At 37.9% G+C, this 27,794-nt stretch overlaps 1 protein-coding gene across 10 annotated transcripts; it reads right to left on the bottom strand.

Moving 5' to 3' along the window:
* Positions 1 to 2,466: 2,466 nt before the first annotated feature.
* Positions 2,467 to 26,808, bottom strand: LOC18431791 (Chaperone DnaJ-domain superfamily protein). Of its 10 annotated transcripts, none has more exons than XM_020665719.2 (7): positions 26,163 to 26,808; positions 15,495 to 15,605; positions 9,978 to 10,018; positions 5,976 to 6,055; positions 4,949 to 5,032; positions 3,003 to 3,111; positions 2,467 to 2,887 (listed from the first exon to the last, which is right to left on the bottom strand). In XM_020665719.2, the coding sequence occupies exons 1-7, from the start codon at positions 26,430 to 26,432 to the stop codon at positions 2,749 to 2,751; spliced, it is 834 nt and encodes a 277-aa protein (XP_020521378.1). In that variant the 5' UTR covers positions 26,433 to 26,808; the 3' UTR covers positions 2,467 to 2,748. The 10 variants fall into 10 exon arrangements, with proteins under 10 accessions (XP_020521378.1, XP_011622434.1, XP_088708996.1 ...); XM_011624132.3 differs by having other exon boundaries at positions 15,525 to 15,605; XM_088852870.1 differs by having other exon boundaries at positions 26,453 to 26,673.
* Positions 26,809 to 27,794: the final 986 nt, after the last annotated feature.

Below are 27,794 nucleotides of genomic sequence, written 5' to 3'. Positions count from 1 at the left end.
TTGGGTGAGTTTTGTATAAGGTGTCGACCTTATACTTTACAAGTAAGGCGCACCTTTCAATTTTGCTGGAAGATGTAGTTCCAACCAATGTTAAGCGTCCTTATGAAATTTAAAATTATTAAAATGATACATATTGAACAAATCCATAAACACTTGAAAATCTTGAAAATAGACACTGTTACAAGATACACTCTTTGTAGGACTTGAAATTCTATTTTTCCTATAAATCCATACATCTTGAATTCAAGATGATCAATTGAAAGGTTTTCTAACTTCGGAAAACTCTTTTCTATTGGATTTTTTATGTGCACCTTACTTTTATAGTGTAAGGTTACAACCTTATATGAACCTTTCTCATATTTACTTAATACAAGAAGACCACAGTCACTCTTATCCATCTAATTTGACATGTGATGGCTAGGAACCATTGTTACCTCCTTGTAACAAACAAAGATAAATGATCTCATAGTATACAATCTCATAAATAAATACTCGAAATACAAAATTTTGATAAACACCATTTTGATTGCACCCAATCTTAGCACGTTTGGGTTGGAATTTTCATCATTAAGCATTAAGCCATACGGTTTTATCAAAAAAAAATAAAAGAAAAAAAAAATGACAGATTCAAAAACCCCTAAATTCATAAAGATTTATGATAAGTTAAGAATAAATTAGGTAACATAAAATGAGACCAAAAAAAATATAATTCATGAGGGCATTTGGGTGGGGATTAACACCATTAAGCATTAAACCATAGGGTTTTACCAAAACAAAAGAAAAAAAAAAAGGGACACATTCAAAAACCTTTACATTCATAAAGATTCATGATAAGTTAATGGGTGTGATTTCTATAAGGTTGCAACCTTAAACAAACAATCCGATGAAGGCGCACCTTCAAATTTTATCATAACATGTAATTTTGTTATAAAAACTTCTTAGGATTATCTTAAAATCTAATTTCATATCTAATTAAAAAATTTAAAAATCCAAAAATGGTTAAAATCAAGTAGATCGATAACATATGAAAATCTTGAAATGGACGGTCTAGATAATGTGTTGCAAGATGCACTAGTTCAAAAACTTCTTTTTTTCATAGTCATACATCTCAATATCGAGATGATCAATTAGAAGGTTTTTCAATATTAAAACAACCTCCCCAATAGACTTTTGAGGTGCATATGTAATTCTAGCTTTTAAAGTTGCAACCTTATATAAACTTTTTCCTTAGTTAATAATGAATTAGATAACATAAAATGAGACAAAAATATATATAATTCATGCTAAAATTAAAAACCGACATCTTTCCCATTTTTGCAAAATTTCTACATATCACTCACAAATGTGGAGTACACATTCGAAGGGAAAAAATGCATGTTTGAGCTGTTGGTCGGCAAAGAAAAACTAGATGCAGCTGAAATGTAGCCCAGAGACCTAAATATGAAGAAATCAAACACAAATGACAGTTTTGTTAATTCTGAGAAATAAATAATGAAATTTGCAAAACGCCAATGGTGTGAAATTGAATACCAGCTGTAGATGCCATAAAAACTCCTAGCATCCACACCCCAAAGTATTTTTGGGTCTAGGTTTCGGATTGACAGGATCTGGGGCTTGGCAATGCTTTTTTGAACTCAAACAATGGATTTTAATTCTCTGAAATTTGGTCATCATTTGCAAATCGTGTTTAACAATTCGACAAAAGTGCTTACGAAGCCAAAGATAAAATTTGGGGCTTGATATACCGCAAGCGCTCAAATATGCCAACTTTTCTCCTTTTTTTTCAAACAAAAGAACAGGAAATAAAAAAAAAAGGTCAGACTCGATAGGTCTTCCACAACTTAAACAAGACTCAGGAACTCACCTGAGTCAAACACGAAGAGAGGAGCATGGCTGGTTCTGAACCTGAGCCTACGGAAGCCGATTTGAAATCCCCTGGACCCGACAAGGGGACTGGTTCCAAATGACTCTAGCAAAACACCAAGTTTTGAAAAACCCTGGGTATGACTACTGTGAGGTGCATCTAAATCCATGTCAAATTAGTAATAGTTCTCATTTTGCAGGATATGAACCACCAAAGGATTTAACCTCCATTTTTGTTGACAGAGACGAACTGAACAGAATTGACTCAAAATGAACCTTGGACAATAAAGCTATAACTAAAGGGAAAAGTTTGTATTGAGCCGAGGCTCTAAACAATCAAATTGGAGCCTACCACAAAAATTTCACTAAAAAAAATTGTTTTGATGCCCAAATATCCTCAAATTGACCATCTCGACATCAAGATGTATGAACATAAGAAAAAACGGATTTCAAGTTTTGGATATAATGTGTTTTGTAACGCATTTTTGGACCGTCAATTTTCAAGATTTTTCAAATTTACATAGATTTGTTGATCTTCACTATTTTTTAAGCTTTAAACTTTATAAATAAAGATGAAAATATATTATAAGGTTATCACAAAGATTTTTAGTATTAAAACCACATTTCTCGATACTACTTTAAGGTTGGCTCTAATTTGATTGTTTAGAGCCTAGGCTCTATACAAACCGCACCCATAACTAAATATCCTTGAAAAATTTCAATTGATACAAGAGAATGAAAAAAATAGGAGATAAGACCCCGTTTAGACTATAATGGTAAAACTTAACACCAGCTGTGCAGGAAGATATTTCCTGACTAACACATCCAAACTCTATAACTTGTGCTTTCTGCATTTGGTAGAAGGCTATTCAGAGTGAGAAGAAATCAATAGTAGTCCACGTATTGTGTTGATCCCTTGGGCTTCCTTTTAGGCTTGGAGTACCTGTTATTCTCAAAGTTTGCACGGGCAATGAGAGAATCCAATATGGTAGCTTCAGGCGGAAAAAGAGGAGAGGTTAAGATACTGCAATGTCATGAATGAGGAAAACAGAGATCAGGAATAGGGGAAACAACATTCTAAGTTTTACAACGCAAGATTTATGAACTTCTATCTAAATTTCATATAAAGACATATACACCTTTCCAGTAGCTCCTCTAGGATAATTCTTTGAGAAGGTGTAACATAGTGAATGCAATTTCTAGGGCATTGCCCAACAGCAAGTTGGACCTGGTAATCATCACCATGCGCTGCAAACATTCATGATATGAGGTGAAATTCTTATTCTAGAGGACAAGCAGTCTATTGTGGCAATCAGACATAATAAAACATACAAATTAAAGCTGATATAATATTCGACATTAAAAGCTTCAGACAGATCAGCTGAAATAATAACCAACGTTAACAGTAGCACAAGCTCATAAAAAGTGAATTTCGATGCAATTCCGTTAATATTTTTATTATAATTATGACTGAAAGTATCATCAAACTATCTCATTAATATCCTGATCGCATTATCGCAAAACGTGAGTTGTCATCGTCTGTACTCAGATTCCACATTACACTTTCACTCTTCGAAGTGAACTTTCTAAACATGGCGGTTCAGCCCAAACAGCTCTTGTGCAATCATGATCAGTGTCGGACTTTGGGTGGAAATAGTCAATTACTGTTCAATTGAGATTCCACCACATCGGGTTACAAAAGTCTCCTTCATGCCATTGAAAGATACATTAGAAAAGAGACACCAGATGTCTACAGCATAGAAGTCATTTGCGATTCCTGAACCTTCTGCACCGCCTTCTCCCCAAAATCATTTGCTCAACTAGATTCACCAAGCTCCCAGTCCCCTCAACTCTCTTTTTGGCTCCCAATGGACTGAATATCACTGATTGATTCTTTCTGGTGTTGGTACCTTCTTATGCTGGTTTTACCTGCTGTTTGTTTCTCCAAGAGAACATAACCCTAGCTCATTAGTGTCGGTTTTTCTACGGCTACATACCATGTCGAGTACAAGATAAATGAATGATCACGATTCTCATTTATGAACAGTGGGCTCCTTAAATCTTCACATGATATACGGGTGATATGACTAGCCTTTACTTAAGGTTATACATTGATCAAGATGTCCATATGTTCGACAATTATATTATTTTCCTTAAATATTCACATGATATAAGGGTGGGGTGCTATGACTAGCCTTTACTTAAGGCTATACATTGATCAAGATGTCACATGATATAAAGGTGCTATAACTAGCCTTTACTTACGACTAACCTTTACTTTGGACCTTTCCTAGGGTGCAAGTTTTAGTTGTTTTTTTTTTTTCCCCATAATACAATTTTTCCAAGGAGTGGTTTAATTACACACACACGCACATGCACGCATTACAGAGGTTGACCTATTTGTTTCGTCCATTAATATGTGCATAAAACTCCAGATAAGTCAAAGAGATGGTATGTGACACATGGTTTCATTTTGCCCCTCTAGCTTGTACACACCTGAGTCCAACACATCTAACTAAAATTACCATAATAGCAGCACTCCTTCATTTCCATATGCTAACCTTCTGTCAACACTCTCCTCACACATATTGAAGTTTTTTTACTGTTCCTTTCTTCCTCAATATGAAGAAAGAAAGTATCCCTTACTCAAAATATCAAGGGATAGCAGGCTAAAAAGGGCATGAGAAATGAAAATTGGCCAAGAAGTTTGGCTCTTCAGCAATTCATACGTCACATGGATGTGACCAAATATTACCATAACAATCATTTCAAAGCATCCAAAGAACATACCCTCACTTATTCAAAACCTACAAATCGGTACACTATGGAATTATGGATACCTGAACAGTTTATAAAGATGGACTCAGTTAGGAACTCAGGACAGTCTTGAGCTGACTGCCGAGAATTATCCAATGCTCAAGATACTCAGCCAAGTTACTAACAAACAACATGACTTGACTTCGTATCTTTTAGACTTTGCTTGCACATTATACAACATTCAGTAGGAACTTAAAGATGCAAACTAACCTACAGAATTTTGAAGAAACAGAAGTGAAAGATAGGTAGGTAGGAAGTATAATCTTACCTTGTAAGGTCGCACGTGCAGTACCAGTTGCGGGAGCAAATGCAAAGGCATGAGGTGCCCTTCTAACACATGAATATGGGCATCCTTCAAAAATGGAAAATTAGCAACAAACTTGTATTTACGCTAATCAGTGTGCAGTTTAATAAACATATCAAAGCTTCACATGTATAAATGTACTGAAGCTAATTGTTAACAAAGCAAAAGATGCAAGCCACATGAACTTTATCCATTTCAGACAGAACAACGGCAGAAGTTACACATTACAAGAATAGTGTCTAAATTCCAGAAAGTCAAAAGTTTTAACAAATAAACAAGCTGCACGAACACTTCACAAGCACTGGGCTTCCACTATAGAAACCCGATCCACAGAATTTCAGGGATATTATGTTTCCTAGAAACCTGTTCCCATATTCCTGGGAATGTGTTTCTTTGTTCTCTATCACTATCATATGTGGGTTGGAAGTGTAATTATTTGATAACAGCATCCCAATGTTGGGACACTTGTTCTTTTTATTTGCTATAATAAAGTTTATAAATAAACCTTTACAGCCCCAATGTACAGAGGCCAGCAACAGTTTATAGACAATGGAAGCATTATATTTTTTCTTTGATGGACTTGCTGAGTTCCAACCCGTAACATCAAGAACCTTCCGGTTGAACTATGGCCTTGAACCCTAAGAACCAGAATTAATCCAACTCATTAATATCACCCAAATACTTCAACACTTGGTAAAGTAAATTTAAGTGCACCAATTTTATGAAAACAAAACATGAGGAGGTTACAAATATAGCACACACTAAATATGGGAATCCATTTCGCCACACATCATTGAACAAGTCAAACTGTTCAAAGACTGAGGAAGAACACACAAGTTTAAGATGGTTGTGCATTTGGAAGGAAATAACTACATGCAAAGGAGATAAAAAGGGCACATGATTTGGAATTTATAGCGGAATTGAGGATTTTATATAATTTGACAGCAGCTAGAAGTGCTTTATGGGACATAGTTGGATTAAGTATGAATACCTTTACCAATACACAGAGTTCCATTGACAAATAAATCCAATGCCTCGCACTCAGGTTTTTCAAAAGGATCAAAAGACTCCCTACAATGACCACAGATGAATTTGTAATTAGAAATACATGCAGCTCAAGCACAACAATAAAAAAAATTAATTTTATGCCTAGTTACACTTCAACCAAGATGAGGCATTGATAAAAGCAAAATGCAAAATAAATTATATATCTAATAAAACATAGAAAAAAGGAACATGTGAACTGATTTAGACGTGTCTCACAAAAAGCAGTGCACCTTTGAAAATTCTTCTGATGGCTTTATGGTGTTTAAATGCCTGTATATAATTGTTTTTTTAACAAAAGCTCTATTGCGTTTGCCTCATATATGTGTCTTCATGCTTTATGTTTATGGATTACTCTCAGTGTGAATGGGACTGTGCTCTACTTGCATACCTAGAGCAGGGCATGAGTAGGGAGCTGGGCTCTATATTGGACAGTGGGCTCCATCACTCTTCCCTTGGTTTGCAACTAGGCTATGCTAGATGAGTGAACCCGCACATGGGGCTGTTGGGTCCCATGATAAGCATGGCCAAAGAGGATCCACGTGTACATTGTCGAGGTGCGCGGCAGCCCAGGTGGATATTGTTTAGCTGGTCAAGAGATGAAAGAGGTTCCTGCGGTGTAGAATGTATAGGGGGATTTGTGACAAGTGCCTAAAAACCTCGGCAATGGAAATTCTGCAAAGCACGAGTGCTACTATTTCCCTCAGATTTGTGAGATCTTGGAAAGCTTTGGATTTATGTGATTGTTACCATGTCTATGACCAAGAGAGACCCTCTCATACACGGAAGGAACATCAGAACTCTTATACAAATATTTTTGGTCTGTGCACTAGACCCAAAACTTGTCCTTGGGGGAGAGCACTTGTAGTCTATGGAATTGTAGCACCTCTGCACCTTTGGCCAGCTTTGATAAGCCAAGCATGAGACACTTGCACGGAAGTACATGTGGGTCATGGCATAAGGTTCAGAAATGATCAAAGGGTAGTCATGGAGCACCGTGTAGAAGGATCTACTTTTAGTGCTAGCACAATCTTCTGAGGTTTTTGAAAGCAGCTTTTAAAAGGGCTTTTCAAGGAAATAAAATTAATTGCCTTAGATTCTCTGCTTAAGCAAGTGGTTTATTGTTTAGTTAGATTTGCATTTCAGATAAGGATATATTTGGTATAAAAAATCAGAATAAAAACAAGATATGAGAATACACGTACCTTGTGGATTTATCAGCCACACATCTCATACATAATATACCAGGCCCATGCAACATGTACATCTCATGCCAAAATGGCTCGTCATTTTAGTCCACAAAGCCCCTAAACTCCATTTAAAAAGAAAAAGAAACCTTGAGATCCTTATCTTACAAATATTTTCATCCCGAAACAGCTCAAGTATATATCGTAGTTTTATCAAAGGTCTTCCTATAGATATAATCAAATACTCTTATCCATAAGATCCCATGAAATGAAGCCCTAGTAAGTGGGCATTGGTAAAGAGACTAAAGCTATAATCCATTACTCCTATCTACATAGATCCCATGAAATAATGCCCCTGTAAGAAGTCCGTGACAGCAAGCAGCCATAGGGACAATTTTGATATGTAAAGTTCTACCAACAGAAAACCACAAAAGGCAGAACTAACGTTCTTAAATCCCTTGCAGCAGTTGTCTGCATGGGTAGAGTTCATATAATCTTAAGTTCCTAGCAGCAGGTAGCAGCAGGGGCAAATCAATATATTCTTAATACCCTAGCAGCAGATACCTATAGGGGAAAATCTTATCATCATCATCCAAGGCTTAACCCAACTATTTGGGATCGGCTACACGAATCTTGTTCTGCCACTCTTCTCTATCAAAGCCATACCCTTCGTCAGCCCATAAGTCACTATACCTCTTCTCACTATTTCCATCAAAGATTCCCCTTTGGCCTTCACCTTGCTAGGGGTGCAACGGGTCAGGTCAGGTCTGCATCCGGCCAGAACTGAACCCTGACTTGGACCCAACCGGACCCGAAAATATCGAACCCGGACCCAGAAACATAAATTAGAGATTCCACACCTCATAGATGCTTTGGGATGTCGGACAAATCTTGGATCATCTTAATTTTGTTTTCATCTACTCGAATACCTAACGAGGTCACAACAAATTCTGGGAAGACTAGACATTCTGCCATAAAAGCAGACTTTTTTAGGATAATACATAGTGTAGTTAGACCTGCCTTAAATGATCGACATGCTCTTTTTGGTTTCACCTATAAACAAGGATGTCACCAAAATAAATGACCACAAATTTTACCAATGAAGGGTTGAAACACTTGGTTCCTTACCAGTATGAAGGTACTTGGCACAATGGAGAGAACAAATGGCAAGACTAGCCACTCGAACAAGCCTTCATGTGTTTTGAAAGTCGTTTCCACTCGTCACTCTGCTTGAACAATTGACCAAGGCTATAGCATGAAATCTACCACAAGACTTAGCACACAGATAGATGAAAAATCAGCCACATAGCCTTAGCTATATGATGCCTATAATCAAACATTTTGAGGACACTCATAATCTTCAATTGAACTCACTGATCATATGGAAGATAACAGCAAAATGATGGAAAAAACCATGAAATCAAGATCCTATATGAATGAGTTTGGAGATCACAAAAATTATGAACATGATGCATGAAGATCGTGCATATACAGCAGCATATATATGACCAACTCGAACCTCTTAGATGAGCAAGACGCATTCCAAATCAATGATCATTCATCTACAGACTCACGCATCATATGATCTAATTGCCGCAAAATGAAAGCGATATCAAGGTCAAATCATCACAATATATTGCCGAAATTTTAGGAATCAAAATCAGCAACATATACTCAAATGCATTGATCCAATTCCACCATGGTTTTTGCACATGATGATCCTATCCTCTAACACCAGCAAGGCTGCATCAAAACATGATGAAAATACATCCAAATAGTGATCTAAATGAGGGCTAATGGAATCGAATTGGGACTAATTCAGCAGGCTAAAAAATCAATAGTGAAATTTGGACATATGAGGCTAGATCTTCATGAACATAAGTCAAATTGAACACAAATTCTACCGATTGTCAAATCAAAAACTAGGGATGAAACCTAAGATAAAAATTGCAAAGAAGCAAGAAGAAAAGTTCTTCTTGATTGCTGCAAAATGAGATCGAATGCCTGCAAATGTGTGCATGGAGTTCCTTAGGCTTGAACTAGGTTAAGCCAGGGCTTAAACTTGCGCAATGCAGCCTTGGCGTGGTAGAAATCCTGGTTGTTCTTAGGGTTTAACCTAGCTGATTTGATGAAGCCTAGAGAGAGAAGTATTAGGAGCGGGGAACCTAGAGAGAGAAGGGAAGATGGGGCATAGACTCAATTCTAGTAAGAGAGTGAATTATCAAAGTCAAAATTGAGTTGCTGTTACCTCCTTATTATAGAGAAAATGGTGGAGGGAACACATCGCCCTTGGAACCTTGTCGTGCACATAATTATAGGAGGCAATATCAACCATTGATTCGTGTAAATCTTTGGTGTGATGAGATTAGCCCAATCTTGTCCATCCAATCTCAAATCATCCAACCACGAGGTGAGATGGACATATACACACCCTTAACCTGCTGTTTCTTAACCCTTTATTTCCTTTAAATTTGAAATACTACATCATCATGATACTATCAAATGACGTCAGCCCAGACAGCTTCCGTCATTCCCTCTAACCTCTTGTCCTTCTCTCCTCTCTTTCATGTATCTGGAGAATAATATTGTGGTGTATTGTGTACTCCGGAGGTTCTGAATATGATACAAACAGAAGTTCAATCAAGTATAACTCAAAGTAATGTTGAAGCAGCCAAAGAAGATAAGAAACACGTGAATTTGTACAGTTTCCCTTTGAAAGTAAATATATAAGTATACAGCTAGTAAAAAAACTCCAAACTCACCTTTCAAAGATTTCAGGCCAATTATATTGCTCAGACAATTGCTGCATTTATAACAAATGTGTGTTAAAGATGTCATGTAACTAACAGTGACCTACAGCGACATTCTCAGGAAACATAAGTTAGAGATACATGGTTCACACTATGTAGATAGACATAATTATCACAGCCATTAATGCATCTATTTGCACAGCTTGTACAATATTGCATATAAGAGTACTCCCATAATGAGTGTGTGCATGCAAGCAATGAAGCAAAACTCGACGAGTCTGACCCAAACTCAACCAACATATTCAGAGCCAGCAGGGTGACTGGCCCCATGGGAAACCTAGAAAATTGGTTTAGTTTCACTGGTTCCCGAGGTTGCAGTGCTATTTTTAATAGATTTGGCTAAATCTTGTTGAGACTTGAGTTAAGTCCCCCTGAGTCAATCTTGAGCCCTGTCCCATTTCTGCCCAAGTCCAAATTTAAAATTTTTGTATGGAAGTGTACATAATTTACACTTGTATTACCCACTTATGTTTGTCAGGTCCCAAAACCAAAATAGGGCAGATTTCATTCAAGGTATTCGAATTTGCAGTTATCAATAAAAAAAGGGAAAGTATATGATGAGACCATTTACCTTTTGTACAAGGTGGTCACAATTAATCTTGACCATTGGATGTGAAATTGGGTGGCTGCATTTATTTAATTGACCAAGCTCAAAGTTCAAAAAAAAATTTCTCGAACTTTGTGACAAACACAAGCTATCAGATTTCACATCAGATGGTTGTAAGTAATTGTGACCTCCCTGTACTAAAGATAAATGGTCTCATTGTATACAATCACATAAAAAAAATGCACTTCTCTTATTACTTTAGAGTATAATTTGAAAATTCGGCAGCCTAAGCGGCCACGTAGGCTGTCGGAAGGCGAAAATGACTAAGCAGCACCAAGGTGGGCCACCTAGGGGCCATGCGTCTAAGCGCTTGGCCTAAGATGGGTGCCTAGGTGGCGCTCCCGTGAAAGGGAAGCCAAGGGCAAAAAAATGGCATCAGCCGGGGGCATTTTCGAGATTCGCCCCACCCCCCCCTTCCCCCCCTTCTAAAAGGGGGGAAAAGGGTTTGGGGGACAATCTAGTCTCCCAAAACCCCTTGTGCAGACTATAGATAGAAAAACTCTCAAAAAACTTGGGATTTGAGATTTTTGGCAAGATAAAAAATATTTCATTGTTTTCGATTTCTTGTGAAAACAAAAGGAATACCTCGACATAGCTTTTCGAGCTTGGAGTGGTCGCATAAGAGGACTTTTGGCGACCAAGGATCACCGGTTTGGGCCGATATCAATTTCATTTTTAAAAGGTTAGTGCATTACAATATTTTAATTAGGTTTTGTATTTTTTTGGTATAATGTACTATGATTTCATTTGATATTCTTGTATTTCTTTTTTTCTTTTATGATATTTTTACATGTTTGTAGTTGAAAGCTTGAAATGTTTTATGAATATTTCGCGGTTTGAATCTATAATGAATTCGTTTTGAAAAAGTCAGCGCAATACAAACTTTGAATTACAGTTTTTTTTTTTTTTTTGGGGGTATTAACATGTGATGTTTTGATATTATGCTATTTTTCGTTTCCTTTTTTGATATTTTTACATGTTATTGCTTTTATTTTTATTTTTTGTATATTTTAATATTTTCTCTTGTTTTTCTTCTTTCATATATTTTTACAAAGAAAAGAGAGAATGGGGACAGGGCAAGGGGGCCCTTGTTCCTGGGTTGGCGCCTAGCCGCCTAAGCAGCAGCACCCATCTTTTTGAACACTGCTTTAGAGGCCTTCTTCTTTATCCCTATGGAACTCAAAAGAAATAAGTAACATGTCAATTATGTTGGGATTGTGTGGCCTTTCAAAGCCTTAAAATTGTGCAATACATAACCTTTATTGATTTCTTGGCTCCAGTGCTGAAAGGGAACATTTGGGTGGCTCGCCTACCCATGTGATTCACCGGAACTAGGCCATCAAGGGACTAGGAGAGAAATTTATGAGTCATGGGAACCCTTGACTACGGGGTTGTGGGCAATGGCCAAGATTGTTGTCGAGAGTGTTTAAGGATAATCCCTCAGTTGACGTTGGTGTGTGCCATTGATCAGAGACAAAACACAGTGATCCTACACAAAAGAGATGGCCCGTGAGGGCAAGGACCAAACCCTCGATACAACCCCATCCGCAGCATGCGCATGACAGCTGTGTTATATGGGAACCGGCCTTCTCGGGGAAAAAAAAAAAAATTTATGAGTGGTGCTCAGTGCACTTGTCCTTGGGGGGGGGCGGGGGGGGGGGGTCCTGCAGTACACTGAATCTCGAAATCCAACAACCTACTAGTCGGTTTTGATGGGCCAATCATGAGCCCCTGCTAGAGACTATAGGTCATAGGTCCCAATGGGTAATTTAAGAAAATGGTTGAGGGTTCCAGGGTGAGCCAAATGAAGTGTCCTAGTTCAGTGATTCCAAACCCAAGGTGCCTAGATCTCCTTGATGAGTTTTCTAAGAACCCAAAATAGTTTGGATTTATTACTTGTGATCAAAAATTAATTTTTTGAGAATTTTAAGAGTCCAAATGGCTAAGGGACCACACATGAACCCCCAAGGCCCAAGAGTGGCCTCCTTAGTGGGCCACCTAGTGCTTCAGTCATCATAACATGGATGGCTATGGCCTTCGTGGAATACTTGTATTCGTTATGTGGCCAACATTTTTTTTTTTTTGTCACATGTGATAGCCCCTCGATCATTTGTACCTAAGGTCAAAGGGAATTTTAGACATTGGTTCGGGGCTGAATGCATGTTCATCTAAAGACCCATCCTATATGGGAATTTACTTTATCATCATCATCATCATCATCCGATTATTATCTTAATTATTTAGGGATTATTTGAAGTTCGTTATACGAATCTTGTTCTACTATTCTACTCTATCAAAAGTCATACTCTCAGCAAACCGTAAGTCACCATATCTCTTCTCACTACTTCCATCCATGTCCTTTTGAACCTTCCCTTTGCCCTTTTAGAGCTTTCTACTTGAACCAAATTGCCCTTCCTAACGGTATTGTATTAGGTCTACACTGCACATGGCCAGCCCACCTAAGTCTACTTTCCCTCATCTTATCGGCTATGGGAGCCACCCCTAAGTTCCCTCATATGTATTCATTACGAAGTCTATCCTTTCTTGTCATGCCACTCTCATCTATCTCAACATTATCATCTTAGCTACACTCATCCTATGTAAAGTCACTTTATATATATGCATATAGGAAAGCGAGAAGGGGAAAGGAGATGAAAGGAAAGAGGGAGAGGAGAAAGAGTGACATGAGAGTCCCAATTAGGTCTCACGCACCCACTTCTATATTAATAAAAAATAGTGAAAGGGAAAAACTGCCCATACAAACTGAAATAGAACATATATGTCCTATTAACTTAAAATAAAAGAGAAATAAGTATTAGAAAAGGACTTTTACAGTGTACAACTCATTATACATTTTTGTCTTGCAATTATTACCGTTATAGCCATCATCAACAGATACAAATATATTTAGTTAGAGTCCAGCATCATCAGACTCCTAGGCATGCCAATAAACTAGCATGATATTTTTATGGAATAAACGACTCTATCGATCAACTCATGATGTCCACTTGTCCCTTGAAGTCAACAAGCACAATTGTGATTGGAGTCCAAGGAACCTTTCCTCTAATATGATGTATAAGATTTGAGAATGAAAGATCTATCTTTCATTAAGCATATTAGTGAATAAACACACTGGCAAATGCACATACACAAACACACACATGCGCAAATATACACACACACATTTGCATGTGGGCATGCAAAAATATGATATTATTTCAGAAAGGGATAAAATTTACAACAACCCACATAAATGTTTGTGTGTCTATGCACAAGCAAATATCACTGCTATTGTCTAGATCCCTAACAAAATAATACAAATACAGTTACCCACATGTGTTACAGGCATTTGACTGAACAATTTCGTCCAAACTTCAAGTATTACTGTGTTGTACAGTATTAAACCTGTGCTTCCTACTTTTCTAGTGCTAGGAATGATATTAATCCCTTGAAATTCAATATTTAACTCAAATAAACTAAATGCTAAAATAACAATATAAACAGTACAAAAACATAGATTGAAACAAGAAAAATAGCATAATCTTTATACAACAGTAATGGATATGGTGAGGTTCAAATCTGTCACAGAACTAATATGGTCCTATAAATATGATAATCCACATGTTACATGCAGATCCATACAATATACAGGTACATGGGTCTCAAAAATTTCATCGCAATGTAAACGCATACAAGACATAAACTAGTGCTTTTGTACTTTTCTAATGTTAGAATGAGATTAATCACTAATGAAATTCAATAGTTAAACTAACTGCTAATATAATAAAGAGGACAAAACAGTAATGAGTACAAAACATAGAATGAAACTAGAAAGTATCAAGAAATAACTTCACCAAAAAAAGAGTAAAGAGTACAATAAGATTATATCTGCAGATCGAAAATGATTCACTTGACACATGACATGTGCTAATACAGGGGCCAGGCGCGCGCTACCAAGTTGTGGTCCAACTTCACAGACAAATATTAAGCTATCAAATCCCTACAAAGGTCTCCCGACAGAAATAGCGCAGACCTCTAACAATCTACTGAGTAGAATCTCTGCCTTGATTTTGTTACAGGCAAGCGCGATTCTCGTCATGTTAACAGCATGATCAGAGGTAGTGATGGGAAGAAAAGAGAAAGTGATACGAGTGCAGATATTGTGAGAAGGGTGGACAAAATGCAATCGAGAATCATTACAAGAGGTAGCACAAGGAGTGTGAGAGGTGTAGAGTGTGGTTTGGAAGGGGAATACGACTTTGAACATGAGGGGGACAGTCATTAGTGTTAACAGTGGCAGACTAGAGGGATTCTAAAATTTTTCTTTGGGTTCAAGATGGAAAGTTATAATTGAAAAGAAGGGTGGGTGGAGAGAGATAGAGAGAGAGAGAGAGAAAGAGAGAGAGAGAGGAGATTTATGTGAAAGAGGTGCATGTTGCCACTGTAGAGATATTTATTGACCTCAACAAACAAGCAAGGAGGTAACTACCAGCTTAGATACAAGTTCTTTGATGTATTTTTCACCACATGGATGAAAATGGGTCATGACTGCACAGTAGACGGACCATAATTAAGTAAAAAACCTGCCCATTCAATACGTAAATCTATCAGTTAGATATGGACAGACAAAACAATGGAACTACCCCAAATAACAAGAATCATATATAAGATTAATAAATCACAGTCAAATAACAACAATAATGACAATCCACAATGAGCATTTTTTCAGCAACTTCAAAATTTTGAAACCAAGCAACTAAGTGATGCATATTATGCTGTTAAGAGTTGGAATGGAATCCTTGTATGTACTCTTTAGAGTACCATTTGATTTATACATCTTTTTCAATAAAATTGTCATTTACTTGTCGAGACGAATAGAGTTGACATAGTACCCCATACGCCTCAATAACCCGTAGCATTATGGCATGTGAATTTCTGACATGTTTGCATACATCTGGATGATATTCTTTAACCTGCAGTACAAAACAGTAGATGATTAGAAAAGGTACTAAAACTGCAAAACTTGTGAAATAGAGCAGCAGCATATTAAGATTCAAAGATTATACCCATATAAAACCTCTAATTTACCCCACTATCAGATGAGATGGCAAGAACCAGTAACACCCAAGGACTCAAAATGATATGCTTGGGGTTTCTTACTGGTTCGTAGCTCTTGAGGGGGTTTCGGACAGAGATCATGAAGGCACCCTATCCAAGATGCACACAAAAATCTGCAGAGTCCGTCCTAGGAGCTCACACAGAGACTGGATTTTGCTATGATGGACCCACCAATGTCCTGTAAGGGAAGAATCTCTCTCTAAAATACCATATTGCTGCACAGTGTAGAATATCGTTTCCTGCCGACAAATCCCATGATACTGAAAGAACTGTCCTAGACAATTCAGATGTATATTTACACCCTCTGCAAGTTCTTAGAATCATAATTTTCTTCAGTGACTAGTTCTCAACCTCCAAATCAAACCCTTTGGCAGTAAGTTGCCTCTGATTCAAGTGAGACTAAGTATGCTTATTGATTGAGTGAGTATTCATATTGGGTTTTGACATAGGCCTTCACATTAAAGGACCACATATGTCTCGATGAAAGATATCTAATAGCTCTTTCAATCTCGGTGACTTATAAAGGGTTTTTTAACGAATATTTCCATTGAACAATGTTGTGACATGGGGTAGGTTCACTTTGGTTAACGATCCCAAAAACTCTTCTAGGCATCTTTTATTGATATGATCCTTTCCAGGATTCCATAAAGAAGAAACAAAAACACCATCATGGATAGAAGAGTAAAACAGGAAGAAGATGAAGTGCATCAAGAATCATTTGAAGTCCAAAGCAAAATGATCCATCTACAAGAAACCCTACTAAAGCAAGCACTCACACATGGTTTTTCTAAACTCTATCCCTTTGAGAAATCAAACTAGAAGTCCTATTGAAGAGGGTCTGGACATTGAGATTGGGCTCCTCATCCAAGGAGCATAGAGCACATATCAAAGCAACATGGTCCTACCAAAACAAAACAATCATCCAAAAGACCTTATGCCCAACACGTCCTAGTGTTATTTCTCATCAAGCACTTATGCCTGCTGCGAGAACAGGGGAAGTTGAACCAACCCATCTACCTCCCTCACCACGTGCTCTGATGCTCCCAAATCCACAATCCCATTAGTAAAAAAGAAATGAGCATCCAGCACCCGTTGCATATGCTTAGCATAGATATTGGAGTAAATGGTCTGTGCCACCTTCAACTTAACGCATTCACCTTAATCTTCACGGAAAGTGTTTCCATGAAGCTAGGAATCTCGATTCCTTAGTTAAGAATCTCAATTCCTAAACTTATTGAATCTTGTTTCGAATATTTATTGATTCTTGATTCCGCAATTGTTGAATCTCGGTTTTACATTTGTTACATTTGGATTGCACATATAACAATACTCGATTCAATTGTTTTTGAATCTAGATTCCTAAACATCAAGTACTGTGGTTTGTAGATGCAATAAACAGCAAACTAATCAAACATTGAATCTTGCTTCCACCCTCATAGAATATCTAGTTTTTTTTTTTTAATCATAATGCCATGAAATCGAATACTAATTTGTAAGTGCACAAGTTTGTGACTTAATAGACTAATTCAAATATTTGTAGAATTTGATTTGAGTTATTTACAAACCAGACTGGAGACGATTGTCTCCCAAAGTTCATATCTGCTCCCATAGTCAAAAGTCGCTGTCACTCTCTATCCATGTGTGTGCTTGATGTTTAGACTTGCAATTCTTCCGCAGGAACTACGTACAACTTGAATGTAAGTAAAACAAAAAAAATAACAATTCAAAGAACATGGTGTCCAAGATCATGAAGGCTTTCTATTTTTTAAAGGTGATCGGAATAAAGATTTAGGTTCAATTGGGATCACATTTCTCATAGTGCTAGGACTAACTCGGATCACGTTTCTAATAGTTCTAGGAATGGATGCCTTTTTCTAAAGGGAAAAGTTCATATGGAGCTGAGGCTCGAAACAATCAAATTTGAGCCTACCTAAAAAATTTCACTAGAAGAGGTTGTTTTGATTCCCAAATATCCTCAAATTGATCATCTCGACATCAAGATGCATGGACATGAGAAAAAAAGGATTTCAAGTTTTGGAAATAGTGTATTTTGTAACGCATTTTTGGACCGTCAATTTTCAAGATTTTCAAGTTTTCCTAGATCTGTCAATCTACACTATTTTTTATGTTTAAACTTTATAAATAAAGATGAAAATATACTTTAAGGCTATTATTGAAACCACATTTCTCAACACTATTTGAAGGTAGGATCTAATTTGATTGTTTTGAGCTTTGAGCCTCGACTCTATACAAACCGTGCCTTTTTTAAAAAATATAATTGGTTAAAGAGTTTTAAGTTCAAATTGGATTACAACATAGGCAACAACATGGCACAAACAAAATCCTATTTTAAATTATAATAATTAAATCAAAATCATATTTTAAGAATACATGGATAATATTTATATCTTCTGTAGACAATTTCCCTAGTGGACTACGAGTATCTATTAATTGACCTTCCTTCTGATAGTGTGTCTGAAGCTCAGTAGTTCATACATTGACTTCATATCTACAAAACCCTTCAGGTCTTAGAGACCTCTAATACGATTGCTTCCTGAGGTTCTAAGTTGTTAAGGCGTGAGATGTCATTGATGTAGAAATCTTGACTCTTAAAGGGGTTGAAACTCAAAACCATAGAGTTACAAATCTCAATTGCCAAGTGGGTTGAAACTCGATTCCAAACTGATATGAATCTCAATTCCAAACTGGTATGGATAATGATTCTAAATACGTCAAGAACTCGATTCAAAAGATATCAAAATCTCGCTTTTATATATGAAGGAATCTTCATTTCATATCGTCAATTCCGAATAGGTTAGAAACAAATCCAAAGAGGCAGGAATCTCAATTCCATATATGTAGGGATCTCGATCCCATTTCGGTCGAATCTCAATTCCTATAAAGTACGAATCACCGCAACTCCCCCTGTACGAATGACGATTCGAAAAACATGAATCTTCTAGCCAGCCGCGATTCTGCAATTTTAATATGGTTGATTCAAAATCTCAGGTGTTTCCAACAACTATAGAGAGGGATATTATTCTCCAATCAAGAGCATTGTGATGTTGCTATTTACACTGATGCTAAATTCCATTGGAAGCCAAACTGACAGGGGATCACAACTGGCTATTGCACCTTTGTTTTAGGATATTTGGTATCTTGGAATAGCAAGAAACAAAATGTGGTGGCAAGATCAAGTACTGACGCTGAATACAGGTACATGGCTCATGATATATGTGAAATAATGTGGGTCAAAAAATGATCTATCTGATTTCTGTGTTAATGTTAAGCTTCCCATGACTTTGTACAATGACAATGAAGTGGTCATTCATATCTCTGAGAAACTTGTATTTCATGAAAGGAATAGACACATTGAAGCTGCCAAGATCATTCATAGTCCTCATGTAAAGCCTATAGATCACCTTGACCTCACACCTATCACACCACATGTGTGGCTGACATAATTTTCTTTTTAAGTCACTAGAAAACTACGGTCCTCCTTGGATTAGTCTATAGGACTACCAGAACAAGGTTCTCACACTCAACCAAAGAGAAAAATACTATCCCTTAAGTACACATGCTGGCCCACCATGATGGACCACAAGGTCCAGAGTGTGGGTGCGCACCCAATGCATCAACACCGCCATTTTGTGGTTTATGGGTGCACCCAAGGGACCACACATTTCAGGATGCATCTACGAGCACCCAGAGCTCGTTTTGCACCCATTCCGTGCATGCCCAACATGCATGTGTGTGCTCGACTCCCCAAAGGTCCATGCCAGGCCCTTAGGGGTCTAGTGGTTGCCAAAAAAACTAAAAGATAAGCTGAAAACCTCCTTAAAAACTATGGTTTTTATGTTTTTGCATACCACCCACATGGGCTATCCGACCCAAGAGGCAAACCTCTTTCACAAGTAATGTTATCAGGATCAGACCGGCTATCGAACAAGTAAGGGGTTTGGCCCAATCAAAACCGGTCCAACCACTAGACAAACTAGTTCAATTGAATTTTAAAAGAAGGAAAGAGAAATAGACATAATCGTTTAAAATATGAAAACATATTTAAAAAATTTTCCTAACTTCATCTAGCTGGTGGAACTGGTTAAAACTGGTTGATCCGCCAAAACTGGTCAAAGATCAGTCTTGACCTGTTTTCGACCAAACCTGGTTTTTATCTTGGACCAAACCAGCCAATCCAACTAGTCGGACCACCAATTCAGTTTTGTCTTGATAACTATGTTCATAAGCACTATGATATCAATGTTAGATTCATCTGGTGAATCCCAAGTCCCAACATAGCAAAAATGCAGAAAACATAAGGATCGAAAAGAGATTACATACTTTTTTAATTTGATTACCCTCTTGATATTGGTGCCAATCTCTGCCATTCTCTTCTACCTTTCTTGTGCTTCCTCTAGGTTGAGTGTTCAGTGCCCGTAAATTTAGGTTGACTTTTAATTATGAGAACAAAAAGAACAATATATATAGCAGCAAATTCCGAGCATTTGATGGACAGCCACAGAGTTCTTGAATCATTAGTATGAGTGTTTATTTCCTAGGGCTAAGAAAGGAGAGCAAAGGGAGATTTTAATAGAGAGAAAGAAGCTCTTTTTAAGAGGCACGTGACTCACAATTTTTCTTCCATGATGAATCTTTTTTTCCTCCCTGTTAACCCTTTTATATAGGAATGCCCAACAAGGATATTCTATCCAAAAAGGAATAATCTTTCACATTACGGATAATATTCCCTCTAAACAATCTTATTCCCAGTCGAAATTCCAAATCACATAGAATTTTCCTATCTTTTCTCTTTACCATGAACAAATCAGGCAATGCCATGGATGTCCTTCTCTCCATTAACCACTAAGAAATTGAAGATACCATGGAGATCCTTAAACCATATTTTAATTTATCATCCATTTCTAATAGTTTGAATTCATAAAACTCATTCTTTTTACGTATAGAAACCAACCAAAATTTGATCATCACTAATCTAAGGGAAACTAATGTAGGAAGCCAAAATAATTTACAAAATTTAAGCAGGGAGCCAAAATAATTTACAAAATTAAATCCATGTTTTGGGTCCTCTTATATTGGGTGCCAAAATTTTCGAGCTATTTTCTTTTTTTTTGAGAAACAATATACACATTTGAGGGGAAGGAGAGAAGAAAATATTGAAGTTGAGGGTCGTGAAAAAAACGAGAGCATAAGAAAGTACAACAATAGGTGATAACTCAAGAAAGAAAAGGAAAAGCATTACAATAAAAAATAGTTGCTCAGTAAGGTGTCGTCGCCAAGGTATGTTTGGTCTTCAGTTCCCTTTGGTCTGAAACGTCATAGCAGCACAAGGAAGAGGGAATGTGAATGCCAATGAAAGGAACGGGCGAGGGGTGAAAGTGGATGAAGAAGAAGAGAGATTAAAGGGGCCAAAGATATTAAGAGAGAGGAGGAGAATGACAGAGAAAAGGATGATGGATTGTACAGAAGATGTGTGCGGTGAAGAAAGGGGAGGGGAAGAGAGGAGAGGGTTGTTAGAAAGAGAATAAAGAGAGAAGGGGGTGACGGAATGATTTGGAAGAAGAGCAGCAAACAGAGAGAATGATATTGTAATAATATTTATTTATTTTTTAAAACTTTTTCCCTTTCTTTTCTCTTTTTTTTTCTTTATTTTTTGTTTTTATTTTTATTTTTTTTGGAGAGGAGGAGACGGAACAGATTGAGGGGTATGTGGTTTCAAGGAGCTGGGGGTGCACCTGTGGCCTGGCAAGATCCCTTCTTAGCCCAGCGGTCTAGCTCAGTGTAAACCTTTGTTTACCTGTGGGATGGAGCTGTGGCTTGCTATGCTCTGGCTTGGTGTGCTCCTTCCTTAGCCAGCCTGTCTGCTTCAGAATTGCCCTCTTGAGGAATATGCTCGAACATGACACGTGGATGGAGCTGCAAAGGAAGTTGATATGCTCGAACATGACATGTGGATGGAGCTGCAAAGGAAGTTGATATGCTCGAACATGACATGTGGATGGAGCTGCAAAGGAAGTGCTCCTAAAGATTATGGAGTTTCTCTCAAGCCAAATGCTCCAAAGGAGGGCGACGACGGACAGTTGCCGAAGTTTTCTACCATTTTTAGCAAAAGGAGGGGATAAGAAGGTGTTGAAGAGGTTGTCAAGTGAAGGGGGAGTGGCCTAATGGAGGCGAAAGAGTTTAAGGAAAGATGAAGACGAAAGAGTTTAAGGAAAGATGAAGAGACACCATAAGAGATCTCACAGTGGATAAAAAGGTGGGGGATTGTCTCCTCATCTTGGAGACACAAGATGCAACGATTGAGTAGAGTCCCCCTGTACTGAAGTTGGTCTAATGTAAGGGTTTTACCTTGCAGAAGCACCCATATGTAGGCTTGTATGTTTTGGGGCACTGGCAGGGACCAAGATTTGTTGGGAAGAGGTGCAGGGGATAGATTAGGGAGTAAGGAGGAGTAGAAAGAGGAGACTGTGAAAATCCCTGTGGGGTTCTTTGGAGAGGGCTTAAAAGAGGAGTTAGCATAAGGAGAAGGTGGAAAGGGACTCCTTGTGGGGTTTGGAGACCAGATGAGAGTCTTGACTTTGGAGTGGGCTGAAAAGAGGAGCTAGCATAAGGAGAAGATGGAAAGGGACTCCTAGTCTGTGAGCTTCTCCTAAAAATGGGCGTCCAAACCAAGGCCGAACCTCCAACCCCAACATATTCAGCAACCACCGCTGCCCGGTTTTGGGCCAAGAGGAATAGAGAAGGGAAGGCATGCCTATGGGGTTGGACTCGTATCTAACTATCCATCCAAAATTTGATTATCTGACCATTCCCTAATCAAAACCTAATGCAGTTAAGGAAAGCTAATTTGCTAGAAGTGATGCAGTTCCAGGCTGTAGTGGATCTATGGAAGGGAGATCTAGGCAGCCACCTGTCTTCTCCAAGTCTGTACTTCACTTGGATAACCTGTTTCCACATGAGCGGGTGGGAGGGAAAGTAAATTTCCACCACTATTTGCCTAGGAAGGCAAGATTCATAGTTCTAAGTTTTTTGATACCCAAATCCCCCATATTTTTTGGGGGTACAGACTTTGTCCCGGGCTACCAGGTGAAATTTTGCTTTCAGAAGACCCTGACACAAAAAGTCTCGCATATGTTTCTCAAGATGCTGAAGAACAGAAACAGGGATTTGAAAGAGGAACATGTGGTACATAGGGTGTTTGATGGTGTGGATTTGATAAGGGTAATTCTTCCTCCGAGAGAAAGATACCTACCCTTCCAGCCAACAAACTTCTGGTTGAACTTCTCAATAAGATTGTCCTAGAGGTGCTTTCAGGGCTTGCCTAAACAAAGGGGAAGACCAAGACAGAAGAAGGAAGGCTTTCCATAGCACATCCCAAATGTTGGGCAAGAAGCTGTAAATCTTCATTTTCCACCAAAATGCCCAACATTTTAGTCTTATATAGAATAACTTTCATACCGATTAGGAGTTCATAGCTCCTAAGGACGAGCCAAATGCTATCAATCTGAGAAGGGTAGGCCTCAAAGAAAATGAGTGTGTCATCAACGTAGAGAAAGTGGGAGAGGACCTGCCATTCAAGGAAAGTCCTAAAGCTCATGAGAACTCCTATGTCAAAGAGTTGAGTGAGGGTTCTAGAGAATAGTTCACCAATAATGGTGAAAAAGAAGGGCGATAGAGGGTCTCCCTGTCTCAGGCCCCTAATTGCAGGGAAGAAACCGACTAGGGAACCATTGAGGAGAATGAAAAAAGTGGGGTTGCAAATGCATGCTTTAATCCATTTCGTCCATCTAGTTCCAAAGCCCATATGAATTTGGATAAGGTCAAGAAGATCCCAATCCACCCGATCATAACTCATAAGCCTTTTCCCAATCTAGCCTGATAATGAGGCCCTTCTAGCCTAATAGAGATCTAGAGTCAATGGCATCATGCCGTGATAGCACCATGTAGGATTTGTTTATTAGCAACAAAAGAAGATTGGGTTGGGGAAACTATTGAATTAAGCACCTCCTAGAGGCAGGAGACTAAAACCTTTGCGACGATCATGTAGAAGTTGTTAACGAGACTAATGGATATGAAGTCTCTCAGCTTGTGAGCTCCATCAATTTTAGGGACTAAAGCTAAAAAGGTTCAATTTAGAGCAGAGTTTAGGCGACCCCTATGGAAGAACTCTACAAAGAAGGCTAAAAGGTCCGGGGCTAAAAGATCCCAAAATTGCTTAAAGATGACGATGGGGAAGCCATCGGGCCCCGAGGCCTTGTCTTTAGGTAGTTCGAAGACCGCCTTCTTGATTTCGTCTTGAGACAAGGTCTCTCTAACCAAGCTGACTCTGCCAGTGGGAGAGTCTGAAAGGTGAGATTGCCTAGTGAAGGGAATAGATTTTTAAAGCATCATAAGAAGATGCGATTAATATTTTCAGGTTGGAAGAAGGATCGACTACCTATCTATCTCCCACTTTGAGCCATTTGAGTATGGAGCTCTGGTACCAATAGGTTTCCTCATGCTTTAGATTGTGGAAAAGGTTATGTTTGGTTGAGGCCATCTGTGCACTTTCCTGAGGAGTGAGCGGTCAGGATTCTTCCAAAGAGTCAATAGACTGGATAAGGACAAAAGAGGAATTGATTTGTTCACTGAAGTTCGCGAGGAGAGAGCGGCTCCATTGCTTGATGGAGGCCTTCAAAAGTTGCAGCTTCCTAGAGAGTCTAAAACCGCCCAACAAGTGACGGACAGTGAGGGCCAAGTGGATCTAAATAGGTGGGTGAAAGCGGGCTCTTCCAACCAAAAGAGCTTGAATCTAAAAGGTTTGATCGAGCGATCGATAGGATTGGTGTCCAAAAGGATAGGCTTATGGTCAAAAGTGGACTTAGATAAGGCACGGGACAAGGTCCCCGTGAAAGTAGATTCCCAAGACTAGGAGACAAGGAATCTATCAATTTTGGTCATTATAGGATTAAAGGCATGGTTGGAGCAAGTGAAGGAAGCCCTAGAGAGGGGAATATCGATGAAAGGAATATTTTCAGTGAACTCTGAGAAAGCAATTTTCAAGCTTTTTGTTGTCCCATTTTACCTCAATTGCAAGGTTCAAATCTTGTAATGCTTTTTTCTTTAACTATAAACCAATATGAGGGTTGGACCTTCGAACAAATCTAAACACCCAAAACAGCAAATTGTGTGGTTTGTTCAAAGGTCAAAGTCAAACTCTCTGTTGGGTGTGGTGATAGCCAAATCACCATACCCATATTTTCCTCTAAAAGATTAGAGGTATTACTGTAAAAAAAACAAAAGGGACTTTCTTGATAAACAAAAAGGTGATATTTATATAATAGAGTCAAGAAAGACATAATACCCATCCTTTTGAGGGTCATCCATTTGGGGGTTATGGGAATGGATCTCCAAGAGAGAGACACGGCCTCTTAGAAAGAGGCGTATTCCCATGAAGTTTTGGGTTGATTTAGTTTCCACTTCTAGAGAGAGAAAGTTTCTCGATTGCTCTCAAAGTAATTTTTCTTGTAGCAGTATTGCGATGGGAAAGACTCTTATATAGAGGCGGTATTCTCATGAAGTTTTGGGTTGATTTAGTATCCACTTCTAGAGAGAGAAAGTTTCTTGGTTGCTCTCAAAGTTATCTTTCTTGTAGCATAATTGCGATGGGAAAAAAGATTTTGATCGATGGTTTTGCTCGATCGAGACAGTGGGTAAAAAGGAAGATCGGTGAGGGGTTTTTATCGATGTTTAGAGAGAGATATATCTCTTTTAACCCAAAACTGTAATCTTCATTGTGGCAATGGATTTCTAGTTATCAGAGGTAGCCTGATAGGGTGAACCATGTAAAACGTGGCTTATTGTGGTGTGCTTTTTAAGTTTATTGTATTCTTGCACTCAATTTATAGTTGTATTAATCTACTTCGCATTTAGCTAATTGTATACAAGATCTTGGGTGGAATCCCGGTCTTTGGGATTCCCAGTTCCGCAAGCGAGGGGTTCCACAAACCTTACACTCTCCAGCTGCACTTTGTAATGAGCAACATGAAGCTGTTAGGAGGTGTAGACCATTTACTTTTAAAAAATTACCAGTAAACGATTTGAAGGTTGGGCCTTCCAACAATTTTAAAGTTCAACCTTCAAACCACCTTATAGTTCGGGTGGTTTGAAATTTGTATCACTAAACCACAAATCGGTTTTTAATTTGGAAAAAGAAATTACATTCAAGATTTGAACCTTTGACAAGGTAAAATGAACATAAAAAAACTCAAAAATTTTCACCGCAACGTTAAAATGTCCAGGAATATAGACTACTTTTTAATTCCTTCTAAATATCTTCGGTCCAAATATTAATTTCCATTAATCCTACAAACCAATCAAGAATATAGTCAATAACAGGAGAAAAGGGCACAAACCCTAGCTCGAAAAGCAACTCTGAGATCTTCCAGAGAGCACGATTCTTTAACCCCAAGAATCTGGTAAGGGGTCGCCTTTACAAGCCATTCCTCACTTCCAATCTCTATTTCTTTATCCCTATTAGATCTGACCTCTATTTGAGGTCTCCGACCAAACCCTAGCTCTCTTGTCCCTTTGAGTATATAAGAACAAAAGGAAGAGGTAGAATAATAAGAAAAAGTATGGCGTTGCAGATTAACAGTGGAAAAAATGAGAGAAAGAGTCGCCATGGAATTAGTTCGTCGCTTACGCCTCACTCTACAAGTCTCTTATATCCACAAGGACACCCGGATTGATATATTTAACTCGCCGGAATGCTCAAGACGTATTTTCAAGAAAAATGTGGTCCTCCCGCAGGAGCAGCTTCCTCACTCGCCCGTTTACGCCGCACGAATTCCGCCCGGGACTTTAATACGGGAATGTAAATATACTCGAGTTGATCCTCTCTCAATGAAAGGAGCCTTTGTTGCCGAAAATTGGCATTATGTTGTGAAGCGCTATATTGGTGAGCACTATTCCGAATATTTGGAGAAAGAGAAATAGATTAACTTTTAGAGGGTGAGATTGAAGTTTTGAACTCCAACAGTTTAGCACCAACAGCTGAGTGATTTTCAATCAATAAGGATTATAAATTTATTCCAAAGTCACATATTTTTTAGGAATTTGAAGTTGCTAAGCTTAATAATGACAGACATATTCGAAATGTTATTTGAATCCCTTTTCATGAAAATTACTTAAAACTCAACTTTGATGAAAACTAGATTAGAAACCCAAACCCAGCAGATTATGGTGGTATTATTAAAGATCATATAGGTAATTATAAATTAACCTACTCGGGATCATGTGGACAAACAACAGTGAACGAAACTGATGCAAGAGCTCTTTTAGAAGGTTTAAAAATAATAAAGAATCTCAATGGCCAAGAGATTATGCAGCTTTTTTTACAAAATATTTTTCATTTTAAGTAGTGGTTCTTTTGAGTTATCTCACTGTTTTAGGAAGGTTTATATGGAAGCAAATGCTTTAGCAAAAGGTGGTGTGCATCAGCACTTGTTAGTGGGTACATTCTTTTCTTTGTAGACCTCGTTGTAATCGTTATGGGTTAATGAAATTCATAGTAACTGATTTAAAAAAAAAAGTCTTTAATTTTAAAAACTACTATTTTTTTTAAGTGATTTACCCTAAATTTTTTAAAAAAATACGAAATGCTCTATTTACAAGCAGAAATTACAAAGAAGGTCGGTCAATTTGCTTCTTCTTCTTTTTCCCAAAATTTCCTTCGGCCTGAGGATGGAATCCCGAGTCCAAAATTTATTTTATTTTTTTTAGTTTTTCCGTTAGTATGGCAATGCCTCAAACTTTAGGGTAGTGCCCTACTAACGAAAAAACAAAAATTCGATTTGAGGTTGTCCTCGAATAGATGGAAAATTTTGAAAAAAAAAAAAAAAAAAAAATGAGTTGATTATTTGTAATTTCCACCAATAAATAGACCATTTCGTACTTTAAGAAAAAATTTACGTTCCATACGTAAATCACTTTTTTTTTAAACAAAACTTACCGTAGTTTTCAGTTAAACCTAGAATGCCGAAAAT

This window comes from Amborella trichopoda, chromosome 12 (genome assembly GCF_054954075.1).
Source record: "Amborella trichopoda isolate Santa Cruz 75 chromosome 12, AtrichopodaSantaCruz75HAP2 v2.0, whole genome shotgun sequence".
NCBI classification, from domain to species: Eukaryota; Viridiplantae; Streptophyta; class Magnoliopsida; order Amborellales; family Amborellaceae; genus Amborella; species Amborella trichopoda.
Note: the sequence above shows the minus strand (reverse complement) of the source record. Positions and strands in the feature narration are given on the sequence as shown.